The 22,381-nt window shown below is 39.4% G+C and overlaps 1 protein-coding gene across 5 annotated transcripts in view; it reads left to right on the top strand.

The window, feature by feature from the left end:
• The window catches only part of GLDN (gliomedin), a 99,722-nt gene that overhangs the window by 64,097 nt on the left and 13,244 nt on the right, over nucleotides 1-22,381 (top strand). For 3 of the 5 annotated variants that reach the window (XM_061446951.1, XM_061446953.1, XM_061446950.1), the window contains exons 2-3: nucleotides 19,246-19,297; nucleotides 21,632-21,649. In XM_061446951.1, coding sequence (XP_061302935.1) covers nucleotides 19,255-19,297; nucleotides 21,632-21,649 — 61 coding nt within the window. In that variant the 5' untranslated portion in view covers nucleotides 19,246-19,254. Of the gene's footprint in view, nucleotides 1-14,826; nucleotides 15,092-19,245; nucleotides 19,298-21,631; nucleotides 21,650-22,381 lie in introns of those variants that run through there. The other 2 variants (XM_061446955.1, XM_061446954.1) reach the window with 2 other exon arrangements.

Genomic DNA, 22,381 nt, shown 5'->3' with positions numbered 1-22,381 from the left:
GCTTGAACACTCAAAAAGATCTCAGTAATTTCATTTATCTGAAACAGATGCAGATGCAGGAAAAATTGTAAGTGGTGTGGCTGAGAGCCATTACTTAAGAGCCATTTCTGTACATATGTTTTTATTAAAACGGGTTTCAGTGTTTGGGTACTCTGTGCTTCATTACAAACATTCTTTCCCTGAATAATAGATACGTGTGTAGCTGCACAAGAGCCAGTGGACTCTTTCAGCTTTTCTTTTGAGGGCCATTTTCCTCCCAAACCTGTAGCTTATAGGGATCGCTGTACACATCACACTGTGTTTTTGGTTAATAGTTATTTTAGTGATCTATGTTGATAAAAAACTGTGTAATTCGCTGTGGCATATTAATATCAGAATGTTTACTGTTACTTGGGAATTGTCTACCTCAACTGCTACCGCATGAGCTGATTACTATTTTGGACTGTACTTGGGAGCATTTTGACTTGATTTTGAAAAACATTTAAATATCAAACAGCCCTTCTGTGAAGTGACTGGTGGTGGCAACCATTGATAAGTCTTTTAGAAATATCTGTAAAGAAAAACTGGCTCTTTGCTTGGGATTAGTTTGTTTGTAGGAGGTGGTGATTGTCAGCCTTCCAAAAACATAAAGAAAAGAAAAAGATTATTATAGGGTTATGTTGCTATTGCCTTTTGAGGCAGGCATTAGATAGCTGTTGTTCAGCACTGCTCCTTCCTATTCAGAGGATTTAAATCTTGTAATAAAATTAAGCTGTATTTTATTGGTGACTCCCCTTCAAATTATTCTTCTCATTCTGTCTACACCATGTTAGTAGCATTAAAAAACTCCTAATAATAGTCAAAATGGAAAGAGTTAACAGTATGGATATTTTTCTTCTATTAGTCTGCCTGCATAAGTGCAGATCTTAAAACTATCTATACTTGTTAATTCAAGAAGTACTTCTTATTTTGAAGATGGGGGCAGTGTGTTCTTGTCACAGGCAGAAGCAACTATAATCAAGCATTACAGGAACAGGTCACAGACGTGCTAGCTCAAGCTAACTTTGTATTAAGTATCTGAGTGCCTACAGGTTCAGCTCGTTAGCTGTTCAACTTGTCTACTTTTGTTCTTCTTCTCCTGAACTGGTATTGCAGCTGGTGAGAAAAAGGAAGAGTGTGTGAAGATTTCTTTAGCCTTGATGTGCGGAACTAGTGAGGGCTATCTAACATTTTCTCTCTTTGTCCATGGATGTAAGATAATTAGAGAGCAGTACTTTGGGGTCTGGGGAAAGGTGTTTTGAGAGACAGTCTATTCCCTTGCAATGATAAAATGTGCAGGCTATTCAGAGTAGTTTAGGACGAGTCTCCACATTGTTACAGGCTTCTCTTGACATCTAAGTACTTTTTTTTTCCTGTCTCTGCAAATCCTGTGCATTTTCTTATGTAATGACTGCACTAAAAGTGATGCAGAACTTTTACTTGAATGTGCAGCCACAGAAGCAAAGTATATTCTATTAAACTTTTAATCCGCTTCCCCTATTTTTCTCTTTTTTTTTTTTTTTGGAAGTAATATGCATGCTATACAAGTATGTGTTGTTATTGTGCATAAGAATCTGATTTGCTCAGGATTTTATCACACTGATTTAGCGTTGGTATTATCTACTTTACATTGCAGTTCTTTGCATACCCGAGTAGTTCATGCCAGTAAATTAATTTCCTCTTTTGCACATGAGGTTGAAAGTAATTCTTCATCCGAGAGATGGAAAACGTAAAAGCTGAAAAATCTTTTTATTAGAACTTTTGTGTCTTATAGTCAGCTTCTTTTCATTTGTAAAGTGGTATGCATGTATGTGAGAACATATGTGGTTAGCAGCTCTGCATTGCACTAATATAACTAAACATATATATATATATATATGGCCCCACTGCAATGGCTGCTGCCTCCTTTCCTGTAATATGTAGTCTGTTTCTCTCAACCTGTTCACATGATTCAGGTTCTTCTGTCTTCCTTTGAAGGAAAGTTCCCAAATAAGCAATACACACTGCTGCTAGGTATTGTTTTTTTCCATTGTTAACATTTTTCCTCACTTCTGAGGCTTGTCTGCTGCTGCTTATATCTTCATAAGTTTAAATTGCTAAGCACTGTTTTTGTTGCTCTAATTATTCCTACTTGTTGGACTTGTGAACAAACCTCCTTCCTTCCTTAACTCCTACCACTTTATCCTGTAGGGAAGGTTGGGAATATCTGCCTGTCTGAGCTTTCTTTGCACTGTTGTTCCAGTTTCTTGGAAAGGTAGGATTGCAGACTTGAATAAATACTAAAGAATAACTTCTTGCTGTTTGGCCAGATAATCACTGTGTATTGGCCAAGTGCTGGCATCACACTCCTACTCCTTGGAATGGTTCCAGGTAAGGTAGGAGGCTATGGGTCCACTAAGGCCACTGGACTTCATGTATTTGTGGGGTGACTTCAGCAGCTTAAATACACTTGTTGTCTATTGGTGGCACTTAAGGAAAATGCTCCAGTATCCCCTTAATTTTCCAAAGAAGATTTCTGTTATTGGCCATTCCATCCAAGTGGGAACAGGAGTCCACTGTGCTGTTATTGTATCACACAGAATTCTTTCTAATGGTCACTTAGATATATTGTGGGATGTTTAAGCAGTTTGTTTGGTTTTTAACAGGGATAATTTCCACCAAGAGTTCAAAGTAAGAATGTTAAACTTTTGCTGACGGTATAGCCAAACCCCTAGTGCATGTAATCCCAACCAGTCAAAGTAGTCACTGTAAAAGTCCTTGCAGAACAATTTTCAGTGCTGAAGGTGCTGCAGTAGAATTAAAAAGCTCAATACAACACTCAAGTACAGCTTTGAAAGAAGGTACACAGTAACCAAATGAAAATGCCACTAACCACTTCTAGTTGTTCTGAATCATCTAAACTGCTGCTTCAAGTGCTGTTAGCTGTTTTACTAATAGTACTGATTTCTCTGTCAAGACAGCCTTGGCTGCATAAGCTCTGAAGTGGGAGGGGGTTCAGAGGTTTCTCAGACAGTTCTTTTTTACTGTTACCTAAGTTTGCCTGTACATCAGCCCAAGTTCTGAAGTATTTTGTGACTGATCAGCTTATAAAATGCTGCTTTTTTTTTTCCATGTGTGCTGCTTTGGCAAATTCAAGAATATTTTGAAATGGTTTATGGGGGAGAAAAATACCATGAACAGTGAACTTAGGGCTGTGTGGAATTTCAGGTAAAAGTACTCCTTTAAAATAATTGCCTCTGTGTTGAAATGTATTGTTCTAAGCTGCTGTCTTACCTCCACCTTTTAAAGACTGAAAGCCAGTTTGTGAAAACACGCGTGTTGTATGTTTAGACCCTCTCATGTAAGTGTTTAGGGGAATATTACAACTTCATGTTATACAACATTGCAATACTGCAGAAGCAGCTGCTGGCAAAGCCAAACCAGTTACATGTGATTATGTACCCAAACGGTCAAATTTGTCTTTTGGTTGTGAGCTCGGATTTCATGAGCTCTGAGGGAATAATCTAGCATGTGGCCCAGAATATATCCCAAACTTTGTATGAGGTAAGTGTGTTTGATACAGGTCCCTTCTGATAAGCTATGAAATGCAAGCAAAGAAGAATTTATCACCTGTGCAGGTAAGGCTTCTGAATCATCTGTAATTACATTTAGCAGCTAGTCCTACAACAAAACATTAACTTGTCCATTACAAAATTACTCACAATTACAATTTCTGTACACAAGTAAAATGCAGTATGTTTTCTAAACACCTAGTTGTGACAAACTAAACCCAAATTGAAGATTCGGTACTGAAATCTTTCCACCTGAAGAGATGTGTTGCTGAAGGTAATGTCTAAGACAGCAGCATAATGGAAACAGTGCAAAATCTCCTTTGCATACTCAGTGTTTGGAATCCAGTCAATTCCAACACCTGAAACACTCGGGATTATTAGCAATTCTAAATGAAGCTTTTGGAAGTAGTGCACAGGGCGCTACTCCACAGTAATATTCAAGATAACCAAAGGAAATTCCTTGGGGGCTGCTAGCAGAATGATCATGTTAGTTTGGTGCTCTGCCCATGATAATTCACTCTGCTTGCTAGTAAACGTTCTCAGATAGAAGTTTCTCTGCTGCAGTTGGGTGCTGTTGTTGGATGACTGAAACCTCTGGCTTTGCTGTTCAAGGTGAAATGGCTGGTATATGTAATCAAGAGCAAATCTCCTGGTCCATATTTTTCTTAAAGACAGATTATATTTGTAGGCTCAGGAAATGCCAGGTCCAGTAGACCTTCCATACATACTAAGAAAATAATTGATCAAAGGCTGGAGTGATAAGCAGTACAAATGAGGTTGATATGTTCTAGATTATGAATGTTCTCTCCTAATGGGTAATCAAATCAGTCACTGTGGTTATTACTTCATGTACAAATTGACATATTCGGTAATCTTTAATGTCTGCATGCCAGCAGACTCCCCACATACTTGTAATAGATGCTGATCTAATTCTGAAAGATATAATTGCTCAGGCATAAGAGCATTAATTTTAAAATTAGTACCTAAGTAGACAAACCAGGCAGCTTTCTGTAGTCATTTGGCTATGTAAAAACACTCATCAGCCTCCAAACTATAAAAAAATAAAAGTCACAATCAGGCCACATCTGATCTCTGCAATACATCATTAGAATCACAGGATGGTTTGGGTTGGAAAGGACCTTAAGGTCATCAAGTTCCAATCTGCCTCATAGGCACACACACCACGCGCTAAACCATATCACCCAGGGCTCTGTCCAGCCTGGCCTTGAACACTGCCAGGGATGGAGCATTCACAGCTTCTTTGGGTAACAGTATTGTGGTGAATCGCTCTGGAACTGTCAATTTATTTGTGGGTTTTTTTTGTCTTGTCTGAAGCCTGTCTTCATACGGGAGGTGCTCCAGTCCCCTGATCATCCTCGTGGCCCTTCTCTGGACTTGTTCCAACAGTTCCATGTCCTTTTTATGCTGAGGACACCAGAACTGCACACAATACTCCAGGTGAGGTCTCACGGGAGCAGAGTAGAGGGGCAGGATCACCTCCTCCGACCTGCTGGTCACGCTCCTTTTGATGCAGCCCAGGATACGGTTGGCTTTGTGGACTGCAAGCGCACACTGAAGCCGGCTCATGTTCATTTTCTCATCAACCAACACCCCCAAGTCCTCCTCCGCAGGGCTGCTCTGAATCTCTTCTTTGCCCAACCTGTAGCTGTGCCTGGGACTGCCCCGACCCAGGTGTAGGACCTTGCTTTATTGAACTTCATGAAACTGGCATTGGCCCACCTCACAAGTGTGTCAAGGTCCCTCTGGATGGCATTCCTTTCCTCCAGTATAAACTGAACCACACAACTTGGTGTCATTGGCAAACTTGCCAGTGAGATAAATAACTGTGGGATTTTTTCTGTCTGAATAGGCAGTTACGATTGCCTTCTTTATAAATAGCAGGATACAAATGCAAGGCCCTAGGTCAATGACAGTACTGTTTTTTCTGTATTTTTGCTAGTGCTGCTTTGATAAGACAAAAAGTCAGTATCACATCCTGTAAACAGGGTTTGTTTAAACAAACAAGAAAAACAAACATACAACAATGCAGCGGGGCATGCTCATACCGAAGAAGGTTTAATTGCAGTATGTGCATAAAATAACTTATGCAGGAGCAATGCGCAATTTCCAAAGTGACAGAGCAAGAATAACCACATCAAAACAAAACTAGGGAAGCAGAGGAAACAGAAGGAATGAATGTCCTGGGCACTTCTTGTTTGTGATCTTTCTTTCTTTAGGAAAAATCCTTGATAAAAGGCATGGAACTAAACAGACATTGGGGAATTATAAAGTGTATTTCTGGAGGAAAGAGGAGGGGGAATCTTTAATTTAATTTGTCATTGTTGAGGCAAAGATGCGAATCTTGATTTTCAAGCAAGAACTAAAGGGGAAAGAGCATGCAATTTCATACCAGAGTGACAAAAACAGTAGAAGAAGAAAAGTCAAGTTACCAGTACATTTCTGAGAATCATAAACATACTTCGTAGTGATCTCCACTAAAGCATTTCCTAAATGATCTGTTAATTTGCTGTTACCTTAGAAAATACTATAGTAGTACATAGGTAGAAATCAACATAAATTGTGTTGCTCTGTCAGTTCCTTTATTCTGTAATTAAATCCTTAGTTTGTAATTTTTTGTTAAACTTTAAATACATCTATTTTACATCTTGGTTGTTGAGATGCTGAACTAAGAGTGGTAGCTATACTTAGCTGTCTGGTTCTTCTGTTGTGGAAACACTGAATAGCATAGTACAGGTTACATAGCAAAAAAAAAATGTTAGCTTAAGGCTAAAAGACCATGTAGTAAAAAAGGCTGAATAGCAGAAAAGTTGGAGCTCAGTTGCCCGCATATTCAGTTGTCCGTAATATAAAATGTACCTGCCAATATAATCTCTTCTTTCTATAATCAAGAATATTGTTACGTCTGATTATTACTCCCAACCTCTTTCTTGTAAGAGGAACTATACTTTCTTATAAGAGGAACTGTACTTTTTGCCCCTGCAGAAAGTATAGAAAGCACTTTGAGACTGCAGTCCTGTAGCATCCAGACTCATGAGCTTCACAAGTCTGATAAAATTGCTCTTTTATTTGAAGGTCTGCTTGTTTAGAATTTTTTTTCTTTGAGTCATGATTTGTGCCATTTCTTATCCTTTTGTGGTATCTTCACATCTTTTAATATGGAGGCAAGAAACATAAATTCAGACAGTGCAATCTGAGGGGGATCTTCCCAGACGTGGAATGTGCCAAATTGCTTGCGTGTTGACGTGGGCTGTAGCTACAATGCCTGTGAAGGAACTAAGAATTCTGCCAGAGTGCCCCCTCCATCCTGTATTCCCAGAACAATTTGAATGTTGTGTCATAGCCATGTGCCATTTTGAGATCTGCACAGACTTGCACATTTTCTGCTCCGCTAATTAGGACACACACAGCTCTTAAATAAGGGTGTTTGGGGAAAGGGAGGGAATGTGCTCCTTCTTCCCCTCTTTGGAAAAGTCTTGGTGCCTTCCACAATTTTTCCCTAAATAAGGCAAAGTATTCAAAATACAGTTTGATGAGTATACATTCTATTATTGAGTTATATGTGCACCTCTCCTCCAAATTGTGCAACTAGAAATTTATATTAAAAAACCTTACTTTAAATTTAAAGTTGAACCTAATAATAAAAATCTGATATATAAAGACTCCATCTCCTGCTTCTTTGCTTGGTTCCTGTTTCTGCTGTGTATAAAACCTTTGAAGTAGAGACAGTCTTTTCGGAAATGGGTTTCAATAAGATCTGCCTTATTATCCCCCTTTCCCTTAGTAGTACTACTGCTATGGATATAATTCATTTTCCTTGATGTCAGACATGTCTGTCTAAACCTGTCTTCTGGACTTGCTTTGTTAACAGTAGAGGAAAAGCAGTCATTTCTAGGATGTGATTCACCTTGTTCTCAGGTAGAAGTCTATGTGGTCACTTGGTTTTCATGCCTGTCTGTAAGAGGCACTGAGGTGTCATAGATAAATTTATTAAGGGTTGCTCTTCAGTTAATCCATTGTATGTGATTTTTATCCTGATTATGTGTAAATAGGTAGGTTACTTATAGAAGCTATAACTCTTCTCACTGAAGAAAATGCAGTTCTAGATTAGTAGACTTTAAAGATGAAAATGGGAGATTAAATTGCTTTAATATAGTTAATGTCATTCTACTGCATGATTTTACTGCCATCTAATATAGCCTTTCAGTTACCTTTCAGTTATCCCTGTCTTTAAAATTACAATGTATTTTGCCATCAGGACCTCAGAGAGTACGTTCTGAGGTTTTTACTTGAGTTGATATATAGTGCTTATAATAATCTGCCTAAAACAGCTAGCAGTTCTCTTCATCTTGTGAATGTTCTGAGATCACATTACTATCTTCTCCAATTATCACACATCCCAGTGCATTTCTTTTGCAGCTGTCTTTGTGGCTATTATTGCCTTTAGCTTTCTGAAAGTTGTAGATACCTAATAATTTACTAATAGTAAATTCAGTATATGAAATTTCTTCTATACGATTTGTCAGACAGCTTATATACTGCTATTTATTTCTCTCTGCTTTATAATTAGTCTTACAATGTATGTTCATTGTATGTATAGTGATATATCAAATTAATATGTTAAAAAAAATAATTCCCTGTGAAAGAAAATAGTAAATAAATTGAATGAAAAAGTTGAGGGGAAAGGAGCTAGAATACTGTTTCTATTCAGTACTTTTTGAGTGAAAATTGCCAAGTGATACAGATTGCTTTAATCGGGTCTTTATTAGGTTGCACTATGTACAATACTAGCTGTAAGAGGGATGGATGCAATCTACACCTGATGTAATGTGGAGAGAGAGAGGAATTTCTGAAGTAGAGGCAACCTTAATGCTACTCTACTTTATATCCAGCTATTTTTCTTTTTCCACTCTGGCATCCTTGTGCCACAGAGACAACCACACTTTCTCCTTAGACAGATCCTGGAAAGTGGGTGATGTAAGAGAGATCCCATAATATAAAAAACTCTGAATATTTCCTCTGTTGTTGGAAACCCTTAAACAAAAAATGTTTATTGGTTTGTGTGCCACTTTCAATATATACACAATTCAGGTTTGATATTTTGTTTGATAACGAATATTCAGAATTTACTTCCTGGCTTGGTTATGTAGTGATTGAGGAGTGTTCTCTTCTTCCTTTGATTCCCTGCTGAACCACAGGATCCTTTACAAAAAGCAAGGACCATTTTCTAAGGTCTGTGGATTTCTGCACTTCTATTCATTGTTTTCATATTCCAGTGGTGATACAAAGATGTGATATATGTGTTGAGCTTAGCATTTGTCATGTATTTTGATCAGTTGCTTTTATTCACATAAATTACGAATGGGTGGTTGTAGTCATGGTGTTCAAATTGTTCTGTTTGACTTCACTCCTTAAGTCATCTTTCTCTATGATTCAGCTTTGATTTTTGTCTAACGCACATGTATTGACGGAATTCTGAGCAGTTTTCTGGGAAAATAGTCTTTAGCTGCCAGTGCCCTAATGATGCATCTCTAAGGCATCTTCCTCCAAGACTACTGAACATTTATTCAAAGACAATGAAACATTCTGTTGATGCCGCTGAATAGTACTCTTTGTGCTGCACTACTTGCAGATATTTATGGGTTTATTTTGGTTTTTAAGCACCCGTGTGGCTCACCTAATGTAAAATTGTTTTTCATTGGTTTTTAATTTATGATTTATCATTAAGACTGGATATTAAAAAGTAGCAGCTGGTACATCCTTTGCTCTGCATAAATGTATTTATTCTTGCATCTCAGTATTAAGTAGGAACTTCCTGAGATCAGATGTGGTACTTAGGGTATATGTTGCTGATTCCTTAAGGAGCTTTACATCCTTGTGCCAATGCAATACACGATGGAAATTTGAAGGGGTTGGGGTACAGCTCCAGCTTTTTCAGATAGTAATTTGATAAGCGTTACCTGGCAATTCCAGCTCTTTCCATGCAGAATTTGTATTTGTAAAGTATTGTTTAAAAGGATGTTACCCTATCTGTAATGAAATATTTCTGTCATTAATTTCACTTATTCCAGTACTGTTCAGTCTGTAACTTTTCCTTTTTTTTTCTTGGCTGCTGTTTTGGTGGTAATATACATTTGTTTAGGGCACATCCATTGCTGAAACTAAATTAATGATTAATTCTTCCTGCCAAAGTATAGCAGTGAAGAAAGAATTCCACACACCTTTCTTTCTATTATTACCTTCCATCCTAGGTTAATATATAAAACTTAATTAAATAACCTTTCTGGAGTATTCTATAGCAGAATCTAAGGCTTCTTTTCATGACAAAAAAAACCAAACCACAAATCCACCTCTTGGGATATAAAATGGTCAGAATTGTACTGTTTTCTGTACATTTTATCTTCCTCTAATTCTTAAAAACACTCACTTGGTTCTTCTTAACACCCCCCCCCCCTTCTAACTTGAAAAGCAAGCCTGTGTATCCAATGTGCTATATAATCTGTGTGGAATGTATGTACAGAAATGGAGTGGGTTGCATTGTGGTGTCTGTCACTGAGACAAGCCTGAAGTAACTGTGGGGTGAGGTTAATCGTGGAGCTTCGTGTAGTCTGAATTGCTGTAAGTCTGCTATTGTGACTGACCTACAGTTAATGCAAAGACATTTCAAACCTACATATTCCAGTTTTTCCGAACGTGAATAGTCTAGGACCTAATATGAATTTCAAAATCAAGCCTTTCTTTTTGCATATGGCAAAAAGAAAGCATTTTAACATTTCAAAGCTAAGCCTTTCCTGTAGAAACAATGTTGGTTTCGGTGCCAATATTGAATTGCCATTGTGATTTGGATGGAGGAGCTCTGCAGCTGGTTGGCTGCTAGTGTGCTACGTGGTTGGAGCAGCTGTAACAGAGATGAAGAAAAAGGGCTTTTATAGCTCAGGGTGGATTGCTTTCCTGACTACATCCATGCTGAACATAGAGTTGCAACAGTTACCAGTTTCAGCCATAGCAAGGAAAAGCATGCCAAACTTACTGAAAAGCATTAACTTTCATCAGTTTGAGAGTCCAAAGAATGATCTTCCCCATCTACTTTGTAGGCTTGGAGAGTAGAGTAGATTTAGAATCCCCAAACAAATCTATTAATCCTGTATCATATTTCCTGAGAAGAAAGGGAATTCAGTAAAATCTGTCAGTTATCATGGGAAGTTATGAAAGCTTTATACCTTTATTTCACTTTAACTAGTTCAGGAAAAGAGATTACTTTCTTTGTAATAGCATTCATAAAGATTATAAGCTGTACAATGTTTAAATGGCCTCACCAGCGGAAGTTTGCTTATCTATCTTTAAGGGCGTCATCCTCCGCAAGTCAGTCCTTCTTTAACATTAGTTATCCAAGTGAAAATAACATGCCATATAATATAGAATAACATGCCAATCTCCAACGTGCTTGATCCCTGCAACAGCTGCCTAAACAGATGAGATTTCAGTAATAACAATATTTGCAAAGTAAGACATCAGTGCAAACATTAGTTAAATGTAACTTATCTGAATACGTTATCAGCCTCAGAATAATCAAGTAACAATCTTTATTATACACATAGAGTGTGATGTAGATACAGAAATACATCTTGCGGTAAACCTGCGTTTTACCTCCTAACAATTTATTTTAACTGTGTGACTATGTGAAGAGCATAAACATGATGATATATCTGTAGTTTGCATATTTATATTGATAGTTTCTATCTAGTTCCTGTATAACTTGGGCAGATTTACATCACCTTTGTAGGCCATGCTTCACTACATGTCAGTTTTGAGGCACATTTGTGTTAGGATATGCTTTAGAGAAACAAATTCTAAAATGACAGGAAGGAATTGAAGCGCTGCTTGCTGACGTTCTGCCTACCTAAAAAAAAGACTGATGGGTTTATGGGATAACAGTTTTCTCACATGGGTTTAGATTGCTACTGAGCATATTTCTTCTGTAAGCGTATTTCTTTGGGTAAGGAAACAGGAGTGAAAGTTTCCAGACTTTATCATTGGCATTCCCAAGCTTCCATTCTGCTTTGCTGATCACCAGTGTCCATTTCATCATGGAGAAGGAACAGAGCCATAAAGCCTGAAGCTGCATTGCACTTCATAAGAAGTGATGTATGGACAGACCAAAATTTCAGATGTGTTATATAGGGACAAAAGATCTAGAAGGAGACATAGGATTGTAGGGCAGTAGCAGGGGATGAGATAATATAGAGACATGTGGAGGAAGTGCTGGTTATATGGTGTGGGGAGAGACTTAGTAGAAAGCTGGGAAAGACATGTCCACAGCTCAGTGAGACAGCTACTTCTGCCGCTGGAGTAGCTAATGGGACTTTCCAAGCAGTTTCAGCTTGGGAACCCCTTTGCCACAAAACTTGGCTGTTGACTGATTCCTGACTTTCAAGACAGGGCAGTTTCTTGACGCAGGTGAAATGCTTTGTGTCCTAGCAAACTGGTCACAGTATTGCACAGACTGCCATATAACTTGTGGTGTAGGTAGCAGCTCTGGAGCGATTAACAGCCCAGGTAAGAATCCTGCTAACTCTGCCAACTGAGCAGGTTCTGCAGCATTTGATAGGATTTTCATAGTGATCCAATGGCCCATTTTTTTAAATGAACAATATTCAAATTATTTTTGATTGTAATGCAAAGAAAGCCCTGCAAGATTAGACAGATGGGGAAGTAAGAACATTCTATTGCTTCTGTTATTCTCTAGATGGTAGCTTATGATTATTACACTCTTTTAACTCAATCATTATGCTCTGAAATGAGCAATAAACATGAAAAATTGCTGTTTGTTATCTGGTCTCTAGAGTGCAGTTCTATTCATGTTCTCAGAAAGAACGCCTTTGCTGTTATGATAATACTTACTAGTTTTATTGTATCTATGAAATTATAAACTAAACTGTATCTTCTGGGAATTTCTGTGCAAGGTCATAGTTCTTTTTTTCTTTTCTCTCCCCCACTAAGACTAATAGTGTAAGCAAAACTCAAATATGTACTTGCTTAGGAGTTCAGTGTCCTAGTTTTCTCTGGGATAAAGTTAATTTTCTTCTTAGTAGCTGGTACAGTGCTGTGTTTTGGATTTAGTATGAGAATACTGTTGATAAAACATGGATGTTTTAGCTGTTACTAAGTAGTGCGTACCCTCATCAAGGACTTGTCAGTTTCCTATGCTTTGAAGAAGAAGCCGGGAGGCAGCATGGCCAGGACAGCTGATGCCAACTAGCCAAGGTGGCATACCTTTCATACCACAGAGCATCCTGCTCAGCATATAGACTGTGGTGAGTGAGTGGCTGCATGGTACTTAGTTGTTGACTGTTAAACCATGACACAGAGTAAACAATTAGTCCTGTTATCTGCATTGGCATCACAAAGACTATTTACATGTAAGTAGAACTTTGTGATAGCTTCAGAATAGTCTGCCAAGGCCTCAGAAACGATTTTTCATGAGGTTTTTGCATTTTTGTTTTTGTTGTTATTCCTTAGAATGTCAATATTTTACTGGTGGAACCCGTTCTAAGACTGTTCATCCTGCAGAAAGATATGTACATCTGTGTGATGTTAGTAGTCTTGCATAAAATGCATTATCTGCAATATATGGTGAATTGCTCAAGCAGCAATTTAAGCTTCAGTGAGACTCTGGTTTTGGTGAACGTTTCACTGGAGGCCAGCAGTGGGAATATATTTAGGTAATGAGGTAGTAGTTCTGTCAATATTTGTTTGGTTTGGGTGGGTTTTTGAATTAAGTTTTAAATAGTGCAAAAAAAGCTGAAAAACTTCCCATGATATGGCAGAAGTTGAGCAGGAAAATCTGCTTTCTCTGATTCCATGGTGGTGAGCCTCGTACCTTTGAATGTATGAAGATTTGTCACTGTGTCTCATCTGTCACTGTGGGATGAGATGGAATGATGTTTGTCCCCTCTGCTTTCACTCTGCTCTACCCAAACCCATCATGATAGTTTCAGAAGGAAAGAGTCTCCAATGCGACGCCTGAGGACACCACTGCGTTTTGCAGTAAGCTGTTATTTCAGAGAGATGAGAACTTTAAGATGATGGATTTGTTTTCCTGTCTTGGCTTCTCTTCTGTGTTTAACCTACAGCAGCAGAACTACATGTATTCAATTCAAATGTGATTTGACCTAATGGTTCACCCTTCAATGCACTGTGGGATGGGCATGAATTGCAGGTCCATGGCATAGGTAGAATGGAGGCAAAATGTACCTGATCAGCTGCAGAGATCTGCAGAGGACTGTCACTTTGATAAAGTTAGGATCAAGAACCCTCTCTTGTGGGAACCCTGGCATTCAAAAGCTGTGAATGTCTTGAGATAGATTTGAAATAGTAACAATGTCAGAAAGCACACTGCTTTACCTTTGAAAGTAAAATGCCAGCATCCAAAATAACATTTCTGAGTTTAGTAACTTCCATATTCTTCATGAAGTCTTCATATGCAGTCAAATTCTGCTGTTGATGAGAGTGAAATTCTGGGTAGCTCATTTTCTTGTCTTTACTATGAATTAATTGGGAGCAAAATATTAAAGATAGCCCATGTCACAGAAGGTTTGCAAGAGTAATTTGGGAAAAGTCAGTGCATGACCATCTGAAGCAACAGGTAAAGTGCTATTAGTGAATGGCATATGATGTTTTTAAACTGTGATAGTATGAGCCGCACAATGACAGTGTATGTATGAGGGGGGGGGGATTTTTACTTTTGTACCATAGCTTTGGGGAACGGAGTTAACGAGAATCGCGATACCTGAAGACAGTCGTGTGCAATCTGAGCCGTTTAAAACTACACCGTGACTACCGGCAGTCAGCTCAAGGCTCTCCCAGGCGATCCCCTCCGGAAACGGTCGACTCGGAGCAGCTTCCTCGTCCCGTCCAGCCCGACTTTGGTGGGCGGTGGGACCCTGCCCCGAGGTGCGCGGACCAGGTGCGGAAGCGGGGAGCAGGCGCCGGGCCGCGGTCCCTGTGCTAGGCGCTGCCGCCCCTCGGCCCCGGCCCCTGTCTCGTCTGTTCTCCCTGCCCGCTCCGCGCCCCGTCCCTCTGCTCCGGCGGCTCCCGGCCCCCCCCCCCACCGCCACTCCCCTCCGCCCCGCCAGCGTCCCACGGCCCCCGGGGACATAAATCCCTCCCCGCCGGCGGCAGCCGTTCCGCGGCACCCCGCGGCGATGGCGGCTGCGGCGGGCGGGCGGGCGCTGCGGTGCGCGCTGGCGGCCGTGGGGCTGCTGTCGGCGCTCAGCGCCGCGGGGACGCTGTTCCTGCTGGCGCAGTGGCGGGAGCTGGGAGCGGCGCTGCGGGAGCTGGAGGCAGCGCGGCCCTCGGAGGGCAACGGCTCCGCGCGGTACCTGCTGGACCCCGGAACGGCGCCCGCCCGCAGCAAGCGGAGCCACCGCGGGGAGCGCGCCCGCGGACACGTGCGGGCCGAGAACGACGACATGCTGATGATGATGACCTACTCCATGGTGCCGGTACGGCGGAGCGCACGGCCCGCCGGGGCTGCGGCGGGAAGGGGGCCGGCAGCGGCGGCGTTGGCCCTTGGTACCCGCCTCTAGCCGCAAGGGGCTGAGGGACAGTGGGGCTGGGGCTTGTCCCAGCTCCGGCCGCACGGTTCCCTTGTATGGGCGATGCTGACATTGCCGGGTCTGGGCCGCTCTTTGCTGCTGCTGAGTTTACGTCGTGCAAAAACACCCGCTTGATGCTTTCAGAGCGTGGTGCCTAAGGAACAGCGTCTGTAAATGATGAGGCCTTAGAGTTGATGTGCCATCTAGGTTACAGTTTATGATTAAACTTCTAAAATGATAGTTATGTAGATAAACAGAGTGAAGTTATTCGTTAGAAGCATGGGTTTAATGAGGCTTCAAAAATATAATTGTAATAGGGTCAGCCTTCTGGTTCTAAGGTTTTGGATCTTTAAATCTCTGCACCACTAGTAGAACCCCCATGTGTTTCCTGCTGTTAAGTATCTCAAGGTGAGGTACTTGACATCGCTTTACCCGCACATGTGTCTGAAGTTGATAGAAACCTTTCAGTAAATATTAAAAGTAGTGCTCGATGGGTCAGTAGAGACCTTTATGTCCTTTCTCTAGCAAAATTGCGTAGTTTTTTGCACTTCAGTGAAAAGATTATCTTTGCTTGGTGTTAACTAGGTTATGTAATGGAGAAGATACACAGGTCATACAGTTTAAAAACTCTGAATAGATTTAAAAGCTTTTAAGTTCTGAGTCAGAAGTACAAGAAAAGTATTACTATTACAAGCAGCTTAGTGGGAATTCTGTCCCAGTGAAGACTGCAGACCTTGGCCCACAAAAGAGCAGGAGAGGCTAACTCCACCTCCTACTGCTGTCACCAGTATTACTGGTTTAAAACATCACTTACAGAAAATACCTTTTCAGTATTGTTCCACTGGCATTTTTGTTAATAAACCATTGCAATGATGGTTTTGCAGTGATGGCATCTCCATTAATATTCAAGCTAATGAGGCTGTAGAGTGCGGGTGTTCATAGCATAGCATTTTGATAATGCAGTTGTTGGGAGTTTAGGATAAATAATTATTTCAGGTCAAAGTGGAATGTTAATCATTATTTTTTGGAACCATAATTCTCAAGTTACTGTTACTGAGCAGGGCTCTTCCAAATTTGAAAACTGAAATGACTTTCTAGAAACATAAAAAAAACCAAAACCTGGAAAACAACAGTGTGTTTTCTTTAGATTTTTTTTGATCAAATAACCTTAAAAAATGTGATGACCCAGTGAAATATTTTCATGTGCTGCAGCTAAGCTTTTCATCAAAACATTTAGTCAAAACTTCTTCCTGTTTCTCTTATGAAACCATCTTTGTATTTGGCAGCTGCTGCTCACTTTGTTCCAGCTGACGTGAACTGCTGCTTTGAGTCTAAGGAATCCACAAATAAGATTATCAGAGAAAAGGTTCAGATCCTGACAGGGACTGAACACTGCTGATGCTCTCTGTTAGGTGCTGGGGATTAAACTGTTAGTGGCCATTGGATGTCTAGATAATCTTGACAGTGGCAGTTAAATATGCTACTCTGTTGTCATTAGGTAGCATGCGTGGATTGAATGACTTTTATCATCATCTTCAAATAGCACTGAGTGACACGGTGTATATTTTATCAGCATGTGGCAAGACTATTCACTTGTGCAGCATCTCCATTTAAATCACCCCTGTGACTACTGCTGTGTGTGATGTGCTTCGTATAAACGTGCATTCTGTAGGGAGCTGCTTGGGCAGGTTTTGTGTCATTTGTTCTCACAGAGTTTCCGCCAACTGTTTTTCATTCTGGCTGTTGCTGGGTGTGTATCTGTGTGCAGACCCACTTGATCAAGGGGAAAAGTCCTCAGAAAAAATTTCAAGCACCCCCTCCCACTCTTTCATTTTTCCATTTTGTGCCTAACTCCCACTAATGTAATACGAAGACTTGAATGCTTCTATTGTCTCACTTGTAGTGCGAGATAAAGTTACTTGCAGTTGGTGAGATGATCTTTACTACACTTGCACGCCTTAGAATGATATTCAAGCCTCTGTTGAATGTGGGCCCGGAATGGAGGTTTCCCCTGAGCAGGATCTCTCCTGTAGCAGAGGCACAGGTTTCTGCAGGTTGGTGCTGTAGGTATCAATATCCTACAGCTCTACACAACTGTTGGTCAGGGGAGGTCTGTTGTGGCCACGGCTCAAGTCTCTCTGAAATAGCTTTAGGTATCAAAAGTCATATTTTATCTTTAATAACATGAGCATAGTTTTTTTGGTTCTGGGCCTTTTGTTTATGTATTTATAAATAAATTTATTTTGTAAGAGAATAAAAATAGGAAGTCGGCGAATCTGCTGCTCTAGAAAGGCTGCTAAGAGGGTAACAGCCCAATAAATTTGAGAGTAATAAGTTTGAAAGTGAGATTTAAAACAGTGCAAGAGGTGATGGCTTATGGCTATCTAGTTATCCAAGTTGTTGCTTCATAACTTTGGTTGTCTTATTTTGTGTTTTCACTTGCTTAGTGACAAAACTAAACTTTTATTATTTAAATAATATACTTTTATCTGTAGCTTTTCTTCATGGTGGTGCTGGCTGATTGGATGACTTGTGTACTCATCTTTCATAGCTAATCAGGAGGTTCTGCTGTAAGCTATTTGCTAACACACTTTGAGTGCCATGTTTTTTAATTGTCACCTGAATTGCACTGATTGGTAAAATAATACTGCTGAGATAATTGGAGGGCCCCAAAGCAAGTTGCAATCACTTCAGCAACCTCAACAAAACCATTTAGATTAAAATGCAGTTTGAATTAGAGCACACATGGACAATGTGCATTTTACAAGTTACATGGTGAAAGCCAGGTGTTTTGGAGGGGTGGGAGGGGAAAGAGAACAAGCCAATTCTGATGTTCAAAACCAGTTAGCGCTTCTCAGCTAATTTAAATTGAGTCTAAAACTTGTAAATACAAGAGCTGTTCCAGTACGGTCTAGAATCTGGTGAATTCTCCAGATGTATCTGACTGAGTTAAAATCCTTCTTTTGATTTTGCAGCAAAAGAGGACTTGCATCAAAACAGTTGTCCTTTGAGTCTGTTACATTTGTTGCTTGAAGCTAATGATGTGCTAGTTTTAAAAGTAAAGATTAACAGCAGCAAATAACATGCTAGGATTAAACATCAATCTGCCTTTCAGATTGATTTGCACTTGTTCTCTTTTGGGACTGGTGCATTCCATTATTGGTAAATAGAGTAGTTTTATAAGGATGAATAAATGAGCAACTCTGGGTAAATAGTTCCTAAATTATCATATATTGCACAGCTCTGAAATAACAATCTTTTAAATTTCTGACTATAAACATTAGAATTGCCCATGAAGAGCTGAGGCCCTTCCAGTGCTTGCGTTCATAATATCCTCATTTCTGCTTGGTGTTTTGATGAGTCACAAAACATTTTATGGTGTTGACTCTCACTCTCAGCAAGCAGGACATGTAAAATGAATGCTTTCTCAGCCAAAACCCATGCGCTTTGTAAAGATGACTTTCTGATTGAGAAACTTTAGTCTATTCTAAATTAAGAGCATCTGTATGAATGTGTTTTTCAGCTTGGTTTTGATGAAGTCAGTCATTGCTGGAATGGAATTTTGAATGGATGAAAGTCCTTTCCAAATTAGTAGATCTTGGTTATTCCAAGATAAGAAATCACTTCGTTTGTATTTCTCACTGGATATCTTATGTTAGATAAGTATTCATCATCTGATATGAATTTAAAATAAAATTGAGTGTAACCTTTATTGGCTGATTTTGGCTTTTAATACCTTCTAGTGGTAGAGTCAATGCATGGACAACCATGGAGGTTTTACAATAAAGTATGAGCCTTAATGCCTAGATGATGTATGGAGTAGTCTGCCAAATATTTTCTTCCTGCCTTCAGTAAGATTTAAGATGAGGTATATTAAACAAATTCCTATGAGAGTCACTGCCTGAAGAGATGGATGGAGTCACAGGGTTAAGGTAGTTTATTCTTACGAACACAGAGTGGACAGTTTTATCTTTGTTGTTGGAATTATTTCTGTAGGCAAAGTAAACCAGATACTTCTATGGCATGCACTGGCTTCAACTTCACTTTCTTTGCAATTTTAGGTCCGAGTGATGGTGGATTTATGTAACAGCACAAAAGGGATATGCTTAACAGGTACGTTTATTGCCTGAAGCGCTACACCTATGTTATCTTCAGGAACAAAGAATTACAATGTCTTCAAAGAACTTGAGGTCGGTGACTGTGTCAAAGAGCAGTGCTATTTACTGAGAATGTATATATCAATTATGCTGCTTATTTAAAAAAAGATAATAGGTGCTACTTTGGGTTTTACCTATGCCAACTTAATATAAATGTTGGAATCTAAGGATCTCAGTTGATGTTAGTTGGAGCTATTTCTTTCCCAAGTAATTTTCATAAGCAAATCTTATAGACTTGGGTGTTTAAAATACTAGCTGAGGTTTGGTCTTGGTATTTTTGTCTACATCTCCACACTTCAAGGCTACCTGGGATGAACATACAGGATGTAGAAACTTGCTTCCATTGTTTAACTGCTGTGGAGTAATGAGGCTTAGATAAGTAAAATGTTTGCCTACCCCTGCTTTGGATTGGACCATGGTAACAGGACATTGGGTTTCACATGTTATCAGTGAGGAACTGGAATGGCTGATAGCTAGAAGAGGTTATCTGAGAAGTTTTTATGTGATTTGATGAAAAGAATGTCAGGATGTAGCCATTTTAAGGGCTATGGTCCAGCTTTGAATTCTGTAACAGACTGAGTTGTGTTCTGTTTTGAAGATGGAAGATTAGAAATAAGCCACTTTTTATGTGTTTAAGAAAATGCTTCACTTACGTTAGTAAGTAGTACAGTAATGCTTACTATAGTATAGTATAGTAATGCTTCACTTACTATAGTAAGTGAAGGAACACTTACCACTTGTGTTTTCAAATGGCTATCGGGTCCGTGTGGCTGAACTGATTTCAACATAAATGAGTGTTGTGGCACTATTATCATAGTACAAACAGATGCTGAATACTGCTTCTGAAAATGCAGATCAGTTCTGACTGCAACTGAGGCTGAGCCATAGACAACTTAGAAGTTTGTTTCTTTGGGCTACAGACTTCTGAATTCATGCAGCTTGGTGCCTTCTGCACATTTTTGATCTCTTGACACCATTAAACTTTGTTGCTGGCTTTCTCTGCTATAGGCCTTTGTGACAATTGCTGCTTTTTCAAGTACCTTTCTTGTTTACATTATGCTTATACAAGGGTAATAAAGATCCTCAGTTTTTGAGGTAAGGAAGTAATTGAACGCACTGATGGATGTAACATTGTAGTGTGGAAGAAATGGTCATTTACTGGAAAATTGGCAGAAAGATGTTAACTGACGTTACTGCCTGTACTGATTAAAAGAGATAATTGCTGTAATGGTATTATAAAATAGTTTTCACTTTACTCATAATGCTTTCTAATTAATGCTGAAAATTGTCATCGTTAGGGAAATCTAGTAATTACTGTTATTTTCTGTTGTAGAGTTACGTTGAAACAAGACTACTTTGTTGGCTAGATGAAAATGCTCACAGAACTAATTTGGTTCTTTAATTGCAACTGCCACCTTTCTTTGTATTCTCCTAACCTGCTTTTTCTGCTTGTTTTTTGTGGCTCTTTTTTTAATATGTTTTGGTGATAGATCTTATTACAGAAACATTTTTGGTTTATTCTTGGTTTACTCTTGCCTGCTGTGCTTTCTTCTCATTGAGGCCCTATACCTGAACTAAGACAGAGAGAATGAGACAGATTTTATTGCATGGCGTGTTGCTGAATAACTGAGCCAAGGCCAGTTTCTAACACACCAGCCAGGGCCTGTGGGAAGCTTGGGTTCCAGACCAGAGAACAAATACGTGTGAAAAGGCTGATTGTGATTTAGATGTAGTCAATAATAATGACAAGACTTTTTCCATTTTTTTCCCTGTTTAAATAGTTTGAATCCTGAACTGCAATGAAATACAACACATGGGAAATATAGCATGTATTTTTAATGTGTATTTTCAACAGGACTTTTAATTATGACATTCATCAGTATTTGTTAAATCTATTCTTCTGCAGTAGGATTGTGGAGAGCACTTATATGAAGGAGATGTGATGATTGTTAAATGCCTTGCATCCATCCAGATAAGCCATGACAGTGAGAGTACATTGTAGAGGTGGTTGTTTGCCAAACCTTTATCAATAGAAATTTGCGAAAAGCAATATGTATGTGTCTGTGTAATTTCTTTTAAGGATACTCTTTCAGTAAGTGAGTTTCTGCTAATGTTTAAATTATTATTTATAATACAAAGCAGCTAAACCCACAGGTGTTCATTTTGAAATCTGTGGGGGGGTCCTCCCCTTTTACTGTTCTGATTTAATCCTGATAAATTGAGTTTGGAATTGTTTTTTGTTTCTTACTAGCTTAAACTCATCATTTCTTCTTTCTTGTTCTTGCTGTAGGCCCCCCAGGTCCCCCAGGTAAGATGCTTGGTACAACTGCACTAACATTTTTGGATAATAGAAACAGTTGCCGGTACAAAACCTCAAAATGTAGAAGTGTATCTTTTATGGCACAGTCTGCTTTGCTAATTAGAGTGAGAGGGCTGAATGACTGCCTGCCTTTCCTGCCTTTCTAATTACCGTATTTAGGTCAATTCGTGCCCCTTCTGAGCAGGGGGGAGGTTTTAGACATTATACTTTTCTAGTGGAGGGAATGCAATAGTTTCACATTTGCCAAAATTTATTTGATCAAAACCAGGTGAAATTAAGAGTGTTTAAGTAGCATTTAGCTGAAGACATGAATGTACGCATATAAAAACCCCAACAACCTGGGTAAATTGATATTATAACACTAAAAGCATCACTTAAAAAAAATGTTGGTTAATGATTCCACCCTCCCACCACCCCCATAACTTTCTCCTTGATTATTTAATTCTTTCTGTTCTCCCTCATGGGTTGCTAGGCTATGTGAATGGTTACTTGCCTTCTTTCTGTGCTGCCTTAGCTGTGGGTCTGCTTAGAATAATTCTCTATATCAGAAAAGTATCAGGTACATTTTGTTTGTCGGGGTTCAAGTAACAGTGAGAGGCAGTGATGTCTTCTCAGTCAACCAGTCATGGTTTGGCACTGCAGTATTCTGGACAAGTAGGTAAATGTTGTTCTTGTGTTGGATTAGTCCAGCAGATACCATGAGCAACATTAAATCTTAGG

The sequence above is a fragment of the Pezoporus flaviventris genome, unplaced genomic scaffold (genome assembly GCF_033815535.1).
Source record: "Pezoporus flaviventris isolate CSIRO_AGI_PZ_B2104156 unplaced genomic scaffold, CSIRO_AGI_Pfla_v1 ptg000006l, whole genome shotgun sequence".
NCBI classification, from domain to species: domain Eukaryota; kingdom Metazoa; phylum Chordata; class Aves; order Psittaciformes; family Psittacidae; genus Pezoporus; species Pezoporus flaviventris.
Note: the sequence above shows the minus strand (reverse complement) of the source record. Positions and strands in the feature narration are given on the sequence as shown.